This window comes from Drosophila willistoni, unplaced genomic scaffold (assembly GCF_018902025.1).
Source record: "Drosophila willistoni isolate 14030-0811.24 unplaced genomic scaffold, UCI_dwil_1.1 Seg171, whole genome shotgun sequence".
NCBI lineage: Eukaryota > Metazoa > Arthropoda > Insecta > Diptera > Drosophilidae > Drosophila > Drosophila willistoni.
In genome coordinates this window covers 1508762-1529482 of record NW_025814133.1, presented here as the reverse complement: position 1 = coordinate 1529482, position 20721 = coordinate 1508762, and the positions used below count along the sequence as shown (strand labels likewise).

The 20721-nt window shown below is 35.9% G+C and overlaps 1 protein-coding gene across 1 annotated transcript in view; it reads left to right on the top strand.

Annotated features, from left to right (window-relative positions):
• Positions 1-20721, top strand: part of LOC6652588 (pikachurin) — a 568882-nt gene that overhangs the window by 369531 nt on the left and 178630 nt on the right. Inside the window, exons 11-12 of the mRNA XM_015176487.3 lie at positions 7839-7991; positions 8058-9115. Coding sequence (XP_015031973.3) covers positions 7839-7991; positions 8058-9115 — 1211 coding nt within the window. The remainder of the gene's footprint in view (positions 1-7838; positions 7992-8057; positions 9116-20721) is intronic.

Here is a 20721-nt window from a genome sequence, read left to right as displayed (position 1 = left end):
TATTTAAATATTAATTTATTCTTTAGTTCTTTGTACGTCTACCCTTGTTCGCTGTCACTCTCCAAAATCCCCGAGCGTTGCCACCTTACGTCCGATATCTCTTCGATATCCGTTATCGGTCTGGCAGGGTTGCCACACCTCTCCTTTTCTTATAAGCTTCAGTTTTAACCCGGGCTTCGGTTTCTCTGGAGTTGAACGTCGAGTCGAAAGTTACATTTACTCTGAAGATGGATCGGAGGGTATCACTTGAGGTTGATCAGGAATCACTGAATATGATGATGAGTGTATTAAGCGTTGAGAATCAGTCTGCGTTAGTGCGTCCTCCTTCGAGTTATTAGGCGGCCCCTCATTCGACGGTATCTTCTTGCAATGGCTCACGTTCCGTCTGATTTTCCTCCCATTTCCAAAAAGCTCCACTTCATTTCCATTCCTTTCAACAACTTTATACTCCGTTGTTTCAAAGTTGGGTGTCAATTTGGAGGGAAAAATAACGTTCTTTAGTAAAACTTTGTCGCCCACCTTTATGTCGGATTCCTTAGCACCTCTAACCTTGTCACCTGTAAGCTTTCCTTTTTGTTTATTGATCAGGTCATTATCTCTTGCCGAGGTGTCTACTACTTCTTCTATAATATCTCGAATGTCCGGCAGCTTGTCTCGAATGGTCCTATTAAACATAAGTTCCGAAGGTGTAGAGCCAGTAGTTCCATGAGGTGTCGTATTGTAGGTTAATATAAATTTTTGTAGCTCCTCTTTAAAATTTCCCTTATTTAACGACGCAATTTTAAGGCGTTTGCCCAATGAACGATTCATGTTTTCTACTTCACCGTTGGCTTGCGGCCAATATGGAGGAGTCGTAATCAAAGTGATGCCACTAGCTTCACAGAAGTCCTTGAATTGGGCGCTAACGAACTGCCGGCCGTTATCTGTCCTTAACGATCTCGGTATGCCAAGCCTGGAAAATATTTCCTTAAATGCCGTAATAATTGTTTGCGATGATATTGAGCCGATGAATTTTATCTCCTGATAACGCGAAAAATAATCTATCAGCACCAATACATGGTCATTGTTCGGTAGAGGCCCCAACAGGTCGGTTGCTAAGCACTGCCACGGGCCGTCAGGAAAAACGTGCCGCTTCATCGGTGGTGGACGGGTTGGTTGTGACACCAATAAACAGCTTCTGCACATTTTCACATGCTGTTCGACATCTCTGTCCAAACGTGGCCACCACACCTTCGCTCTCATTCGTCGCTTCATAGCCGATTCGCCAGGGTGTCCTTCGTGCCCTAACTCTAAAACTCTCTGCCGTAGAACTTCTGGTATCACTATACGGGTACCACGCAACAGAATGCTACCCACTGTTGATAGCTCAGCTCTAAACGGGTAATAACAGCTTGATAAACCTTCATTCCAGTTATCGTCTTTAAGATGTGAAACAGCAGCTGATATCTCTCGGTCCACAACGCTTGTTTTTGCTATTTCTGGTATAGCAATTGCTTTTGGTGTAGCACAAGAAACAATTTGACAGATGTTATAGTCACCTCCTTTATCGAAAGAATCGCATGACTGAGCCTTACAAAGTCTTGATATTGAGTCGGCAATGTTCTCCTTTCCAGGGCGATATGTAACCTTGAATTTAAAAGCCTGTAGTCTCAAAAGCCAACGTTCTATTCTCGCCGGGGGTTTCGATGTTGGTTTGAAGATCGCCTCCAGTGGTTTATGATCAGTGACGAGTTCAAACTCCAAACCCGCAACGTAATAGAAAAATTTTTCAACAGCCCAAACTAGCGCCAGACTTTCTTTTTCGGTTTGCGAGTAGCGCCTTTCCACTTCCGATAAGCTCTTACTAGCGAAGCTAATGATAACCGATTCATTTCTCTCATCAAATTGTAACAAAACACCACCAAGTGCTACCGGACTTGCGTCTGCAATTATCTGTGTTCGTCTATTTGGATCAAAATATGAAAGTTCCGGGATACGAGCTAGCCGATTTTTCAAGTTAACAAACGCTTTTTCTTGTTCGCTCGACCACACGAATTTGCTATTGACTTTAAGTAGTACTCTTAATGGCTCTGTAATATGCGACAAATCGGCGATGAATTTTCCAACGTATGTAACCAGTCCCAGAAAGCTTCTCAGTTCCTCCTTTGTTTCAGGTGGTCGAAAATCCAAAATCAATTTCACCTTCTCTGGATCTGCCGCAATGCCGTCACTCGATAAGATATGTCCCAGAAATTTAAGCTCTTTTGCCTTATACACGCATTTATCTTTGTTTAACAAAACACAATTGATCTCAAACAGATTCAACACTTCTTGTAACGCTTTATCGTGCTCAGCTTCAGTTCTTCCAAAAATTATTACATCGTCCAAATAGTTATGTGCATTTTTGCATGGTGCCAAGATCTCCGCCATCACCCGTTGAAAAATCTCTGGTGCCGAATTAACGCCAAAAAGAAGACGTTTATATCGAAACAGCCCTTGCTGTGTCACGAAAGTTGTTATTTCGCGGCTAGATTCATGAAGTTCAAGCTGATGATAGGCATCCTTGAGATCCAGTCTCGAAAACCATTTCGCACCCCTGGCTTTTGTCATAAAAGTTTCAAAGGTTGGTAGTGGATAATTTTCCCGTTGGATAGCCCTGTTTGCCATCCTCATATCAACGCATAGCCTTATTTTGCCGCTTTCCTTGAACGCAATTACCACCGGCGAGATCCATGCACTCGGACCCCTTACTGGTTCTATTATGTCACGATCACAAGCGTCTTTTATCTTATCTGCCACTTTATCTTCAAATGCCACTGGAACCCGTCTCATAGGTTGGTGCACTGGTTTCACGCTGGAATCAATGGCCAATTTTATCACTCTGCCTTTTATTTTTGAAAACGGCAATGAAGTCTCAATACGGCAAACATCTAACCCTAACGTTAGGACCTTGAGTTGAATGGCCGTTTTCTTCCCCAGAAGCGATTGACTACCCTTTTCTATTACGTAAAAAGTAGCAATCATTTCTTGGTTCGTTTTCACACTTATTGGTGCTTCAAAAACGTTAAGAACCCTGAGCGGATCTTCAGTCGCGTATGCTTTAAATCTGTCAGTCGTCTGGGATCTCATATTCCACATAACAGCGTTGCTATTACACAACATTTTCCAATGCTTCTCACATAATAAATTCGCAGGTGATCCTGAATCAATAATCATTCCGATTGACACACCTCCAATGTTACATCTAATGTTGTCATCATTTCTTGCCGAACCATCAATTCTAAAACACTCCAACTCTTTGTCCTCATCATCATCGCTTTTCACTTGATCTTCGACGCTTTGAACATTTGCATATACCTTGCGCCTCTTTGGATTGGAGTATCCTCCCGCGTCCGAAGACCTCTTTGAGTTCCGAGTTCTACATTGCCTGGCAAAATGACCAAGCAAATTGCAGCGTTTGCAAACTTTATCCCGCGCTGGACATCTTCCATTATTAGCATCATGATCCTCAAGCCCACATCTGGTGCAAGCCTTAGGTGGATCTCGCCCGAAACGTTTCCTTGCGAAAATTTTGTTGACGCTGTCGCTTACCTCTTCAGCCAGCATAGTTTTCGAGTGCTTATTTACTTGCTCATGGACCTGACAAGCATCTATTAGATCACTCAGCTTTTGCTCTTTCTCTAAAAATCTTTTCTTCAAGTCATTTGAAGCCCATGAGTCAATTATTTTATCGGCAAGACAAATATCTTCAATTTCTGCCTTTGTTGTGCCATATGAACACTTTGCAAGTTGTTGTCTCAGACGAATTACATATCTGTTGAATGTCTCGCCTTCCAATGGTGACAAATTCCTAAAAAGGTGTCTCTCGAACGATGAATTCCTTAACGGTGCAAAATATTCGTCCAGTTTGCCCACTAAGACCTTGTAGACATCATTGTTTTCTTGAGCATCATAATCAACTAACGCTCCGGGAATGTTGTAAATTATCTCTTGCAGTTGTGGGCCACCCAAATGTAAAAGCTTGCTCTTTTTCTTGGGTATTGATGTGATATCTTCCGCGTCAAGATATAATGTAAAAGACCTTAGCCATTTTTCCCACTCATGCCGGAGTAGCGATTTGTCAATCGTGTCGCAAAGGAACGGTTTTATTTCCGACATGATTTTCAAAAGAAAGTTCCAATACCTAAAAATATAAACAAAAATTATATGTTTATTCTTATGTGTAACACATTCAATTGAATATGCCACTAGACACATTTGCGTCCATCGTGCTCTCCTGGCACATTTGTACCACTACTTTGATACATTTGTATCATCTTCCTGTGTCCTTCTCGTACATTTGTACGATTCGTGCTAATTTTTCTTTTGATACCTTTGTATCAATTTTCTTGTAGCTTCCTTGTACCTTTGTACTATTCGCGACATTCTGATACCTTTGTATCAATTTCTTGTAGCCTCCTCATACATTTGTATGATTCGCGCTATTTTGATACCTTTGTATCAATTTTTTTCTTGTAGCCTCCTCATACATTTGTATGATTCGCGCTATCTTGATACCTTTGTATCATTTTCATGTAGCCTCCTCGTACATTTGTACGATTCGCGCTATCCTGATACCTTTGTATCATTTTTCTTGTAGCCTCCTCGTACATTTGTACGACTCGCGCTATTTCACCACAGTCGCTTAACAATAAAAATTGAATTACAATTCAATCTACTCAACTTAGTTTAACGTTTCTCTTTTCCACCGAGTTCTCCCAGTCGTCGCCAATGTAACAACTCGTAATTTATAGTTTAATTATACTTTATTTAAATATTAATTTATTCTTTAGTTCTTTGTACGTCTACCCTTGTTCGCTGTCACTCTCCAAAATCCCCGAGCGTTGCCACCTTACGTCCGATATCTCTTCGATATCCGTTATCGGTCTGGCAGGGTTGCCACAGTCAGTACAATCGAAGTTCGAAATGTTTTTCTTATACGATCGCAGCTTAGTTGCATCTTACACTTATTCGCGATAATAAATCCCTTTATAAATAGGTTTTCTTTAATCGAAAAGCATTGCTAACAAAGTATTTTTGGTATGGTTGAAGAAAGTATTATGTTGTATTGCTTTGTTGACGATTTCTCGAAGATTAATTGAGTGGTATGAATTGTGCTGACCGAATAAAATTAAATGCAAGCTTGCTGCTATATACTACCGAATTGTTAAATTTAATATTAAAAACACCAATATTCTCAATTTACTTCCGACAGAAAAGCGCAAGAGTCGGCTAGATTTTGTTAACCAACGTTAGTCCAACTCATCCTGGTTTTATGCTGGCGATATCTTCTGGACAAAAACCTTCCGATACAGCTTTGCCTATTCGACACAGATATAAAACATCAGTTGAAATGTGTTTTTCCTCTTCTTTACCTATATGTGGAGTTATATTTCTAAACGAAATGGGTTCGAAGTGAGCTACCGTCTACAATAAATTTTTTGTTGTAATTTGATGATGTTGCATTAAAATTTGGTGCTTACCGGAAGTTCTTCAGAGGTCTCATGTAGCTTCGACAAAGTCCCATAAGATGTGCGAGATCCACAAGCCTTAGCATTTTCTAACGCGTTTAACAAATGGCGTAATGGCAGTTTGTTGAAGTGCAATAAGCAAACATACCAATGTAATGATTTCAGGGATTGATACTGCTACGAAACTCCGTAGTATTTTTTTTTGCTCTCGTTACCGCTTCCGTCTTTAACGAGAGCAGGAGCAGAGTCAAAGGCGAATTACGAAAAAAAGCTATGGTCTGCTATAGTTTTTGACGTTTAAAAAATCTATAGCAATAGCAATAGCATAAAATGAAAAGAATTCTCATACGTAGCCGTATCCGTAGTTCAAAACCTAGAGCAGACGAAATATTTCTTTTGCTACCGCTCTCATTATATTCATTTTTATACCATACACCCATAGGGTGAAATGATATATTAAAGTCGCCAAAATGTATGTAACAGGCAGAAGGAAGCCTCTCCGACCCCACAAAGTATATATATTCTTGATCAGGATCAACAACCGAGTCGATCTAGCCATGTCCGTCTGTCCGTCCGTCTGTCCGTCCGTCCGTCCGTCCGTCTGTCCGTCTGTCCGTATGAACACCTAGATCTCGGAGACTGTAAGAGCTAGAGCCACCAAATTTGGTATGTAGACTCGTGTAGTGTGTAGAGTGATCAAGTTTATTTCAAAATTTTTGCCACGCACCTTTCCGCCCCCGCAATTTAAAAAAAGCGTTTATCTCATAAACTATTCCAGCTAGAGACACCATATTTGGTATGTATATTCGATTAGTAAATGCACACATTTTGTATGTATAAAAATTTTGCCACGCCCTTCTCCGCCCCCGTAATTTGATAAACTTGATTATCTCCCGTATTTTTTTACCTTTTGCAATCAAATTTGGCACACTTAAATTTAATACTAATATCTAGCAAAACACCAAATTTGATCAAAATCGGACAAAAAACAGTCGAGTTATGCATATAAACGTTTTTCCATAAGGCCGGAGTTGGCCGTTGGCTGGTGGGGGCGCTAGGGTGCTCGTATGCTTGAGTGCGCGAGATACTAAGATATGCTTGTAAAAAGCATGTGAAAATGCATTTGTTTAATAAAGTTGAAATATTTGCTTTACTGGTGTATGGTATACCTAAGTCGGCGAGACGACTTACTTACTTCATTTATATTACTATTTTGTTCAAATGAATAATTTTTTTTATACCCTTGCAAAAAGGGTACATTAATTTTGATCAAAAGTGTGCAACGCATAGAAGGAAGATAATAGGAATAGGAACCTCTAGAATACATTTATTTTCATTGTTTAGAATTAGACACAGTAAGTTACTGAATAGGTAAGTACCCTGCATCTAAAAAGCAGACTCTTCATGATATTTGCTACAAGTTTTCAAAGGTTTTATTCATAAAAATAAAAGACAGTGTATGTATGTTTAAGTTAGTCTTTTACTCATTCTCAAACTAACTTAAATTATTATTGTATTTTAGAGGTTCGTATTCCTATATTCTTACTAGTTTAACCAATATTATTATTACACAAAATGATTTATTTTAATATTGTAATATTAAATACAATATAAATATGATGAGAGCGGTAGCACAAAAAAAAAAAAAAATATTTCATCTGCTCTCATCTCATCATCATCGCTCTAGGATTTGAGCGTATGAAAACAGTAGCTACAGCTACGTATGAAAATTCGTTTCATTTTTTTGCTATTGCTATTGCTATAGCTTTTTTAAACGTCAAAAACTATAGCAGACAATAGCATTTATTTTATCGTAATTATCCTTTGACTCTACTCCTGGTCTCGTTAAAAACGGGAGCGGTAGCAGGAGCATAGCAAATTATTCGTTACTCTTGCTACTACAGAGCAGTTTTTGCAAACCCTGATTTATTCATCATAAATTTTAAACTTTCGAATAATGTCATTTTCACTTCCAGTAACAGTGGGCTCTCCATCACAGCAATTTTCTTTTAAGCTATTAGGAGAAAAATTTATTTCTTTAAAGAAGTCCCATTTTGGTTTAGTACTGGAGTTCTCAGTATCGACTATTTTACCCAAAAACTTGCTTTCTGGTTCTTTAGAATTTGTCACACATCATTGCGAAATTAACTGAGCAGGACAGTGTTTTTTAGTATCCGCACTAAGCAATATAAAAAAGTTCGTTTAAAACTATCTCAAATTTTTATCTCATTGCAAAAGAATATTTTTAATTTTGGTCAGAAGAGTGCAACGCAGCGTTTACAAGCTACAACTTAAGATACCCTTATTGCAAGGGTATAAAAATTCACAAGTTGAAATTTTTTTTTTCAGATTGATCAGCATCAGGAGGTCATGACCATATCATCCAATGGGTTTTGGCACTTGTCTCTAAAACAAAATCTTTTCGTAGGAGGGGTGTCTCATGAAAACCATTTGCCATTGGACATGAAATTTATACCCTTTTTTGTTGGCTGTATTCAAAATGTAAGTCAATGAAAAAGAATTTGGACAAGGTGCATTTAACTAATAATGTTTGCTTCTTTACCTTAGATTGAAATTAATGGGCAGACTTTGGGCATTGTCTCTGAAGCTTTGGGTGGCAGCAATTTAGACAACTGTCCTCACGCATGTGTAGCTCGGCCTTGCGGACCATTGGCAGAATGTGTTCCTCGGATGGAAAACTATGAATGCCGCTGTACCTTACGCAATAAGCAATGCCAGGTTGTTTCGGGACTTACACGTAAGCAATTCCCAATTTACGGGGCTCAGCATAAAGGAGTTGGCAAAGTTCCTGTATTAAACAGCAAAAGTCATTTTAAGCTTGGACAAAGATGGCTGAAAGACCAAGCAAGTGGTTCGAAAATACTTTCTGTAGGAGATGATGGAGAAGACCTCATTAATAATGAAGAAGTATTAAATTTTTTGCAGCGGAAGAAACATTTAAAACCTTTTGGAAAGCAACGAGTCGTCAAAGAGTATCGTGAGAAATACAATTCAAGCGAATTTGAGTACAGTCAGAAAGCAACTTCTGCAAATTTTACGAAACTAATTAATGTTCCCAACTTTCAAACGAGTTTCCTATCGACGTACAAAAACAAAACGAATCGATTAGAATATACCGATGGCAAGGCAGTCAAAGCTAAAAATTACCAAATACAAGGTCTTGACGTATCAAATACCTCAACTTATGGAGACACTTTTACCTTTGATGACCCTTCAATCTCTGAATCTCATGATACAGAAGATTATCAGCGAAAAAAACAATTCTCTGTAAATATGAAACGTGTTATGTCCAATTCGAAGTCGTTTTTTTTTTCCTCAACATCACCGCAGACTCACACAGATTGGAGTCTGTTAACAAAATTTGACCTTTCTGCAAAACATAAGTCACAAATACAAAATGTAACAAAAAACTTTGGTGCCTGCTTTGCTGGTTCGGATAGCTATTTTTATTATAATGATGTGAATACCATGAATCACTTAGCAAGTAGTCAAGTTGACTTGAATTTACGCATTAAAACTCTTTCGCAATATGGAATTATCTTATGGACAGGCCAACGGGGCTTAACTGCAAATGAAGATTTTCTATCCCTAGGAATAGAAGATGGGTAAGTGCACGCCACAGTCCAAGTTATTATTTTTTTTTCAATTGCTAACCCTAATGCTTTTTTTATACCATTCATTTGAACCAAAATTTAGAGCAGGTTTTCTTTTCCTCGCAAGACAACTCCCCATTCTTTTAAACTCTTTAACTGTTTTTAAAGAAATTCTCTGATAAGGTTAATTTTGAATATTAATTTAATTTAATTTAATTAATTTGATTTTCGTCAAACTAATTATCCCAATATACATTAATATCTAATAAAGTCATTTGATCTGATTTTTTGTGACACTCCAGATCGGTCGACTATTTTTTTTATATTTTATACGAAATATTTATTCTTTCTTGTGCTAACTTCTCTGCGTTTTGAAATGGAGTTGTGGAAAAAATCGTCGAACTCTATTCGGTGACTTCATGCTTTAGACAACGCATGCTATCGGTAAAAGTCGAGTGGAACCCTTCTACTTAGACCTCACTAGACGAGTTATAGTGTGGGGTGGTGTAAATGATCAGGCCAAATTTGTCTTTTAACTTTTGCCGAATTCAAAGCGTTTTTATTATCAATAACGATTGTTTTTGCTACACCGAAAGATATCAATAACTCTCGTAAGGGTACTTTCAGAAGTTCCACGGCTTATGAGCTTACAAGTTCTATTTTATCGTACTTGAAGAAATTGTATGGTAATGGCCGGGTTCCACTTAGATTGAATTATTTAAAACCAAACACGTCAGTGTTGGTTGGTGGTAATATTCAGATTGATTTTTATTCCAATAATATTCTTTAGCTTAACCTATTGTTGCATAGATATTCTTATGCTGCGACTTAGGCGACAGCTACAAAAGAGAGGGAGAGTGTCAGTCCATACATACATATTAATTGGGGCACTTGCATCAAAGTGCATGGTCAGCGTTCACACGCTGGCTTGGCCCTAGCTCATGTTACGCCTGTGCATTGCTGCTCATATGAATATATGTATTTGCATATATAAATGAACATATGAACATGTTTAGCTGTATATTTATGTGAGTATGTATATGTGAATATATTAATGTATACACATAAACATATTCAAGTGCACACTTATGTTTTATTGCGTACATATTTGATTGTTTATACTTGCAACAAAGTGCTACAAGTTGAGCTCTTTGTGTTGAATGATGGATATACTACACCTCCCCTTTTTAGAAAATAATGTAATATTATGGAGTTATTTATTAATTACTACTAATGATAATTAATGATTGATTAATAGTAATGTATGTATGTTTGTTAGAAAAATTGTTCTATTTGAGTCTGTTGTTTTATTTGTGCCAGACAAATTTTCTTTCTCAAACATTTTTTATACCCTTGCAGAGGGTACTATAAAATTGGTCAGATGTTTGTAACGCACAGAAGGAGACGTTTCCGACCCCATAAAGTATATATATTCTTGATCAGCATGAGAAGCTGAGTTGATATAGCCATGTCCGTCTGTCCGTCCGTCCGTCCGTCCGTCTGTGCATATGCGTTTTACTCAGCCGTCTTAAGAGCTATCGGGCTGAAATTTGTTTTCGGGGTTTTTTATTACCCGGGAAAAATAAAGTATGAAAACCATCAGGATCGGACCACTATATCATATAGCTCTAGAAGAACTAGAAGAAACATTTTTATAAAAATTGGAGTATGCTATGAAATTTACATATGTGATATAAAACCCCAGATCCCAAAATTTGAATGTGATCGGATAAATATAACACAAGTTACAGTCAATATAATAATCGGCTCTGCCGGCAGCGCTGCTTGTCTGTCTACTACGTCTTTCGTCATCAACAGAGTACATGCATACACACACAGACGCAACGCTACATAAAGTGTATGTGTATGCGTGCGTTGCTTTGCTTTGGAAATGAGGGAAGAAGAAGAACAAATTGTAAAATAGAGAGTAAAATTGTTTTGTTTGTATATTGATGAATTGAGTTGCAGAAAACAAACATGTAAAATTATTATTACCTAGGACTGCAAGGGTATATAAACTTCGGCATAGCCGATGTTAGCTTTTTTGATATTTTTTTTTTATTTTTAATAAAATGAAGTAGTTATAGTAGTTGAATTAATAAAAAAATTTTATATTTTTCTTTTCGTTTTTTTTTAAATTATTTTTGCAAATTTTTAACCTATCCTTATGTACTGTTTGTATCTTATTTTATTATTCCTAATTTTTATGTTGTTGTTTTTGGATATTTCTACAACTTCAAATGGTCCTATATAGGCTGAGTCAAGCTTATGACCAGCTTCGTTTTTTAAGAAAACCTTATCTCCTATTTCTATTTAAAAATCTGCTGACTTATTGTCATAAAAATTTTTTTGGTTTTCCTTACGTTTCTCTAACATTATTCTAGCTCTACTGTATGCTAGTTCTAATCTACACTTAACTTCTTTAGCATAATCATCTACGTTATATAATGGTTCTATTCTATTTATGCTATTAAAATGCGTTGGTAAATTATTTTGTTTACCAAATATAAGTTCATAGGGAGTGTATTTGTGTGTTACTGACGGGGTTTTGTTAAAACAGTACTCAAAATATTGTAACCATATGTCCCAATCAGTTTTATCTACTGATATATATGATCGAATGTACTCATTGAATGTCCTATGACTTTCAACGGTACCCAAGGTCTGGTGGTGGTGTGCAGTAGACGTAATATTGTCTATTTTTAAATATTTGTACAAGTCATTTATTATTGAATTTTTGTATTCTGTTCCCATGTCCGTAATGAACGTCTTCATTGGACCGTACTTCAGAATGAAGGATTCAAAAATAGCTTTCGCGATTGTTGTATCGCTTTTATTGGGAACTGGTATTGCTATTAAGTATTTCGTCAAGTCACATATTAGAGTGACTGCATATTCGTTACCATTTTCGGATTTTGGTAATGGACCAATGGTGTCTACTATTACCCTATCAAAAGCATGTATGGGGGTTTCTGTAATAACTAAGGGTGTTATTATGTGCTTTGTCGTTTTTGACTTTAGGCATTTTTCACATTTATTAATGTAGTCTTTTACATGACGTGTCATGTTTTTCCAATAATAATGTCTTTTTACTTTGGCCAAAGTTTTTGTAGTGCCCGTATGGCCACTCTGTATTGGATCATCATGGTATGTAGACAATATTGCTTCTTTATCTTTATCTTTTTCTATAATGGTCACCGGTTGGAGTAGCGCTACTCTTAATGTTTTCAATATTTTATTGCCCATTTCTTTAAAAGATTCTATTGAAATTGTTTCAAAGATCTTTTCACTCGGTGCCAATTTGAGTTGTTTGATGTCAAGTATACGGGCTTGTTTTTCAAGCCTTTGAAAAAACTGACCTAAGTCTAGGTTTCCATGGGTGTACAGATCTCCAATCTCAATTCTTGCTATATCTTTCTTTCCATGTTTGAGGAAACATAAATCGTTTGTTATGCGCAAGGTCACTACTTTTCGTACTTCATCATTGCAGAGTACTTCGTGTATTTTGGGCTTAGAAGCATCGTTAGGTACGTGCCTAATTGTATTTTCATTTTTATCATCTGGCCAGAGATTATTTTGTCTACTTCGCTGCCTGGTAGTGACTTTCAAGACATTTGCTTTTGTGTTTTTTAGATCCTGTATTGTAATGCGGGATAATGCATCCGCAACGAAATTATCTTTTCCCTTCAGATATTCTACTGTAAATTCATATTCCTCTAGATCAAGTCTCATTCTTGTTAATTTTGAACTCGGATTTATCATAGAAAATAAATACTTTAGGGGTCTGTTTTGAGTCTGAAATGTCTGTCATATATATATGGGCGAAAGTGTGTAATGGCCCAGTGTATCGCAGCTAGTTCTTGCTCAGTAGTACTTTTATTACTTTCACCTTTAGTGAACGAACGGGATGCGTATGCTACTGGCAACTGCTTATCGCCATAAGTTTGAGTTAGTTCTGCTCCACATGCAAATTTGCTAGCATCTGTTATTATGCAAAATTCTTTGCTAAAATCTGGATACTGCAGCAGTGTGGGTTCTATTAGGGCTTTTTTTAGGTGTTCAAATCCTTTTTTCATTCTTCAGACCAAACAAATTCTACGTTTTTCTTACACAGTTGTGTTATCGGACGCGCATATTCTGCGAAGTTTTTAATAAAACGTCTGTAATAGTTGCAAAAGGCTACGAATCTTCTAGCACTATCAGCATCTGTTGGTACTCGGGTTTTTTAAATGACGTCATATTTGGTGTCATCTGGCAATATTCCTTTGTCGGTACACTTGTGACCCAAGAATGGCATGAAGAATGAACATTTTTAGGTTGTGTTTTCTGCATATGTCAAAAATATTCTTTAGGTTTTTGAGCATGTGTTTCTCAGAACAGCCGATGACTATTAAGTCATCCATGTAAAGGAATGCTTGGGACGGATTTAATCCAGAGAAAGCAATTGTCATCATTCTTCGAAAGGAATTTGGTGCTATTTTCAGACCATACGGTAGTCTAGTAAATTGATAAGATCCATTGCTAGTGGAAAATGACGTAATGGTCGCGATTTATCTTTTAGTTCTATTTGGTGGAAACCGGACATTAAATCTAGACATGAAAAATATTTGGCTCTGCCTGGTTGATCAAGAATATCGTCTATTCTTGGTAATGGAAATTTATCGGACAACAATTTTTTGTTTATTTGACGATAAACCCTTTTTCGGTACCAGTAGTAAGGGACTATTATACTCGGACACTGACGGTTCAACTATTTTATCTTTAATGAGTTCATTCAATCTTGGTTCTTGTTTATAAATAGTAATAATTGGTTTCTTTTCTAAACCAAATATATCTGTATACTTGGTGCAGAGCTCTTCTAGTACGTTTTTGAACATAGGTGGGAAGTTTGGCTTTAGTTTTTGTATTACTGATTGACTTCTTGGGTCATCAGTTGTCTGTACAATTTCATAATTCTTTAATGATTCATATTTTATGTTTTTTAAATTTAAAATTTTTACTGTTTTTGTTGTGTTTAAAATTCAAACAAATGTTTTGTTCGGGCTTGAGATCGAATTTCCAATATATATTCCATTTTCGACCTCTTGATTTAAGATGACGATATTTGAGTTTTCATTTGGAATATTTATTTGTCGGACTACTTCAGATCTCGCTGGGAGGATTGTGGTATTGCTGTCACAAGTGTGTAATATTGGGATATTTATTGCAAAATTTGGTCTTAATATTAGTAAATCGTTTGGTTCACTGAAGTCTAATTGGAATTAAATGTTTTGAAGAAATCTAGTCCTAAAATTCCATCAAATGGAATTCGAAAACTTTCGTCTACTATATGGAAATTGTGTGGAATTATGAATTCATTTTGTCTCAGTTCTATAAGGGTTAGACCTTTGGAAGTAATTGAACCTTTACCAATTCCTGATATTTCAATTGTGTTGGAAGTATCTATATGTTCAAAAGGATCTGTTTTTTCTTTTATTATTGATACGTCTGCACCTGTATCTAACAAGAAGGTATATGTGTTGTTTGTATTTTGGTTTTTAACTTTGATGAAAATACTTAGGCTAAGATTGAATGTGTATACATTTACAGTTTCTTCTGAATATCTGCAGGGATCTATTGGTTTTCCGAATTAGCTACCTCGGTTGGAATTGCCTCGGTTCGAGCTGTTACGGTTGGAATTATTTCTTCCTCGGTTGTTGTACCGTGAGTTACCACGATATCCACCGGTATTATTATTATTCCTATAACCGTTGTTTTGTTAATTACCTCTACCTCGGTAATTATTTTGTCCATTTCTATTGTATTGACGGTAGTGCATGGCAGGGTTCGCCTGTCCTGTTTCTGCTGTACTACTGTCTACGAACTTCGTTGTTAGTTCGTTCATGTCACGGAAAATACCTGCTTTTAGTACGTTACGTACTTGATTGTTTATGGAGTTCTTTGTTATTGCCTCTGTAGCGACTGAAAGTGTATATTTTTTAGCTAGTTCGACAGATGTGCCATCGTGTATAAAGGCACCTTCCAGAGATTCAGTAAGCTTTTCAATCTCTTGGGCATACTGACTTGCTGTGTTGTTTCTCTGGGGTAGGTTTTTAATTTTTGCTGTTATTGACGCTACCGATTCCGTTTTTACGTTTGATGCTATACTCCTGTGTGGCCTTTTAGGTTTGTTTTTATTAGGCACACTGCTGTTCCCTTATGGTCGCCTTTTAGTGAATTTTTCAAATTCAATGCGTCCATGAAGCTCTGAAGATTTTCTCTTCTGCCATCAAACTGTGGAATAAGGTTTGAGGCCATCTTTAAAAAATCAGTGACTGTTTGAGTCATTTTTGCGTTTCTTGGCGAAATGGTTTGATCTGAACTCACTGATAACAACGAAGTTCGTAGACAGTAGTACAGCAGAAACAGGGCAGGCGAACCCTGTCATGCACTACCGTCAATACAATAGAAATGGACAAAATAATTACCGAGGTAGAGGTAATTATCAAAATAACGGTTTGATGGAATTTTAGGTTCTTCATCATCCGTCTCTTCTTCAGCCGTTAACTGGATTTTGTCTTTCAGTGATATTGAAATTTCCAAATCAATTGTTTGTTTATAATCAATAATATATATTATATAGAATGCATTTGCGGCTTTTTTTCGTCCTGTAGTTAGTTTACTATAGTGTTCTATTAACACTGCTCTGATATTTTCTAGGCTCTCTATTATTATTTTCGAGTGTTTTTCTATTGTACTTTGGGATGTTTCCCTATTCTGCGAGAGGCACTTACAAGATTTATTTAATTCTTGCGCATGTATTCTAGCTTCTCTTATTATATCATCCCAATTAATCATATTTTGCTAAAAATTATTTACTCTCTTTTTTTTTTTTTAGTTCCCTGAGAAATCAATTGTGTTTATGTACCCAGGTGGTAGAATTTTGTTTTTTCGCTTTAGACGGTTGTACGCTTCTACTATGGATCTTTCTATCAAGTGGGCTATCCTTGACTTAAATTTTCTATTATTCTCAATCCAGTATTTGATTTCTTTATATTTTGGATTGGTTTCGCCTCTGTTAAAAAGGAAGTCTAAAAATGGAACGTATTTGTTCAAATATTTAAGTTCTACTCGACCCATTTTTATACTGTATTTAGGCCATCTGCTCTACTCTGATACTTTTTCTTTATTATTTTATTATGCATTGCATATAATTTCAAAGCCAGGTTTAAGGCTACTAATATTAGGATAGCTAACAACAATATCCCTATTTCTTCTAAATTTTCTTTGTGATCTACTATTTTAATGCTGTTAACGACATTAGCCGTTGGGTGGTCTATTTTGGATTCTTTAGAACCCATCTTTCTAGCAAAAATTTTTGTTTTTCTTGGTCGTTTAGACCTGTTTTCGATTATTGAGAAAATGTTTGAAAAAAATCTTTATGGATTCATTTGTTATACCCTTGCAAAAAGGGTAAATTAATTTTGGTCAGAAGTGTGCAACGTATAGAAGGAAGCATTTCCGACCATATAAAGTATATATAATTAAATATTCGATTTTCTCGATAAGGAAAAAAAGATATTTTTCGTGAGTTAAGTAACGTACTTTATTATTTGAAAGAAAACTTAGAACTGATTACAAAAATGTCTTATGGTTATATTTATAGCTAAATTTGGGAGCCCTTTGGTGGCGTGGTTGATACTTCGACGATTTGATTGGTCCGATTTTAAGTGCTGAGTTAGCGTTCTCACGCCTTTGGTTGTTAGGGGGACAATTATTATTTCAAGTGTTCAATTGTTTATGTTAGTTTTTATGGATTAGCGTTCATACGCTTTGGTTTTGAGGGGGACAATTATTACTTCAAGTGTTCGATTGTTTATGTTAATTTTTATGGATTAGCGTTCATACGCTTTGGTTTTGAGGGGGACAATTGTTTATAAAAACGGATGTTTACTTTAACGTTATGAATTTTAGGGGCCGAAATATTTATATGTTATTGGGTATTGGAGTCGGATATATGACTCCCCCATCCTAAAGAAAATAGCCTGTCCTCAGGCGGATACATTGGGATATAGCGAGGGGTTTTTCTCAGCTGTAAATATTGGAGAGTCAATTTTGTTTATAATTTGGGACTCGATTTTTTCAACAATTGGGGTTTCGATTATGTCTGTGGGACCACGATTGTTATTTGATCGGAAATGCTTAATAATTAATTTTTGTGGCATTGCCTTAAACTTATAACACAATTATGTTTGGTTCAATGTAATTAGTTTGAAAATTCTTATATGTCTTAGTGTATTTACAAGTGGTTGGGATTTGATTTAAAATGCCTATTATACATTCGTTAGTTTCTATTTGTTTTGTGTTTTTATTGAACAAAGTGTTGTTATTAAAATAGTATTTATCGTATGAATTTTCTGTCAAAATATTTTTATTCTCGTCTGGATAAGGAAGTATCTCAAAGATAGGGGTTTTTATTACTTCTTGAGGAATGTTTGAAATGATAAATATCTCGTTTGAACTTGGTTTAAGCCAGGTGGAAGTTTTTGTATTCAATAGTTTTTCCGAATTAACATGACTTAAGTGATTATGTTTTAAAAGTTTTGGGTTGAAAATTCCTAATCTAGTGAGCTGCATGCCCATTTCTATGTCTTCAATGTATTCTGTGAAATGCTCAAAATTAAAGATTAGAACTTCTAATCTTACTTATTTTTCTTTTTCTTCCCTGAGGCTGTTTATTACTTCTAAACCTTTATTAACAGTGTCTATTACGTAATTTAGTTCGCTTGTACGCTATTGCTTTCAAGATTATTTATTTTTTCTTCTAATTCATCTTTATCTTCCTGATCAAGAGTACCAAAAAGATATTTGTATATTGAACCAATTCCGTTAATTAGTCCTCGTTTGTTACGTTTTACAATGTGTATTCCATTAATTTCCCTACTTAGTTTTTCTGTTAAGTATTGAATATGGATTAGGTTTTTAAATTCTTGTGCTTGTTGCATTAAATTATTATATGTAATGTCTATTAGAGTTAAATTCACTTTTAAATAATGATATTCAAAGTTTGTCGGTAAGTCCATGGTTCCTGTTTTAAATATTAAGTAACCGTTTGGTGCTTTTACTGGGTTTATGTCAATGGATTGACTGCATGTTGATTTTAATGTTAAGAATAGCATGATGCATAAAAAAGTCATCTTGAGTTGTTGACCTGTAATTAATTAATTGTCGTATTTGCTTTTATTAACTTTCTTTTTCTTCTTGAATTTTGATTTGTAGTGTGTAACTTTTTGTCCTCTATTTCTTTCTTCAAAATGTTTCTCGTCTAACTGATTTATTTCTCCGGTCTTTTTGAATGGATTTGTCGTTTTTGACTTTACTAATGGTGCTTGTTTAAATCTAGTGTCGATTTCGAAGTCGTGTCTATTAGAGAGCTGCATGAATGATAGAAAAATCAATTCGAGTTAACAACATTCAAAACCAAATAAATGAATTGAATGACTTTGAAAATCGACTTCAACTAAATGAGTGTGCGACGTAAAAATCAGTCGCACAACATTCAAACGAAACAAAACGAATTGAATGAGTTAGAAAGTGAGTCAATGAGTTGCTATGATTCGAATGCATTCGAATTCCAATTCTGATTTTAGTATTTATTTGTAGTGTATATTTTTGAACTATATGTGATTACTATACTACAAAACTAGAGTAGTTAGTGGCTCAGTGGGGACCTACTCAGACTACAATACGCTTGTTACAAGGTTCAAACCCCCTACAGAGATAGAGAAGAATTTTTTTTTCCAAATAGTGAAGTATATTAAAAAGTAGATCCAATGTGTATATGATGAATTAAAGAATATGATTTTTTTTTTATAATATATTAGATAGCCCTTTTTATGTTTTCACGGTTCGTGGCAACTAGGAATCTAATTTAGAAAAAATAGATTTTACAAAATTTGTCCCAAATTGTCAAATCCAAAACTGTGTCCTTAAGTTTTTGGTGTATAGCATCACTAACCATAGAACACATAGATGGGACAAACTCATGATTTTTTGATTGCAAACGCTAGCCTAGCCATGGAACCCCAGAGAACTTCGGGAAAACCCGAACGCTCTCACTCTCAATGAGAGCGTAAAGTGGGGAGAGGGCCAAGCAGCTACGAAAATAATTCAGTCTAGCACAGACTACCGAACGACGAAGGCAGGCCTATGTCGCTTGTGATTTCGTTCTGTCTATGTATGTGTACACTCGTCGGTACATGATCAGGCTTCGTAGTATGTGTGTGACGTGAAGTTGTACAACATCGCATTTCAATAGCTCGCTCGACCAAAATGTTTAATTTTCGACAAAACAGCGACTATGCGAATAAGAAATGCCCCTGTGGAAAGAATATCAAGAAATATTGCCATCTTCTTCGTATGTATCCCGGTGGCTGTAACGATAGAGTGCTCGCTTCGTGATGTGACTTGGGGAATGTCCCTGGTTCGATTCCCCACTCGAAATCATTGGCTTATATAAGGTTTTTTTCTATTTTATAATTTTGTTTTTTATTGTGGATTTTTTGTTTCTTTATTTTTTGTTTATTTTTCTTTTTTATTCATTTATTATTTATTTATTTTTTATTTATTTATTTATTAAAAAATAGAAAAAAAACCATATTGGTCGGTTCCGAAGTGGGAATCGAACCAGCGACATTCAGATCGCCAAGCGAACACTCTATCGGCACAGCCACCGGGATACATACGAAGAAGATGGCAATATTTCTTGATATTCTTTCCACAGGGGCATTTCTTATTCGCATAGTCGCTGTTTTGTCGAAAATTAAACATTTTGGTCGAGCGAGCTATTGAAATGCGATGTTGTACAACTTCACGTCACACACATACTACGAAGCCTGAGCATGTACCGACGAGTGTACACATACATAGACAGAACGAAATCACAAGCGACATAGGCCTGCCTTCGTCGTTCGGTAGTCTGTGCTAGACTGAATTATTTTCGTAGCTGCTTGGCCCTCTCCCCACTTTACGCTCTCATTGAGAGTGAGAGCGTTCGGGTTTTCCCGAGGTTGTTTTATGTCTCGTCTTATGGTTGTATACGTAGAGAATTTTTTCAAATTTAAGTAATTTATCTTCGATGTCATTTTCACTATTTATAATTCTGAGTTTTTCATTTACTGTTTTATGGAATCTTTCTACATCTGAGATGCCGTTTTTACTTGATGTGATTTCTAACTTTACATTTTCTTCTTGTAGCCAATTTTTTAGTGCTATACACAGAAATGCTGAATCTTTGTCTGATTTTATTTCTATCGGTTTGCCCATTTCAGTGAATACTTTCATAATTGCTCTCTTGGCTTCTAACCAATCTCTAGACTTTACTTCTACAAGTGTTGCAAATTTCGAGTAAATGTCAATGCATGAGAGGAATTGTAAATTGTCGATCATGTAAAAGTCCATGACGTATTTTTCTCTGATATTAAAAAGTTCTGGTGTTATTTCAAAAGTTAGTTTTGTATTTCTATTTTCTGTCTTTGCGATATTGCATACTGAGCATTCATTAATAATGTTTTGAATTAGGTTTTGAAAATCGGGAAAATAATATTTTTCTTTAAACAAATTAATCGTTTTTTCAATTC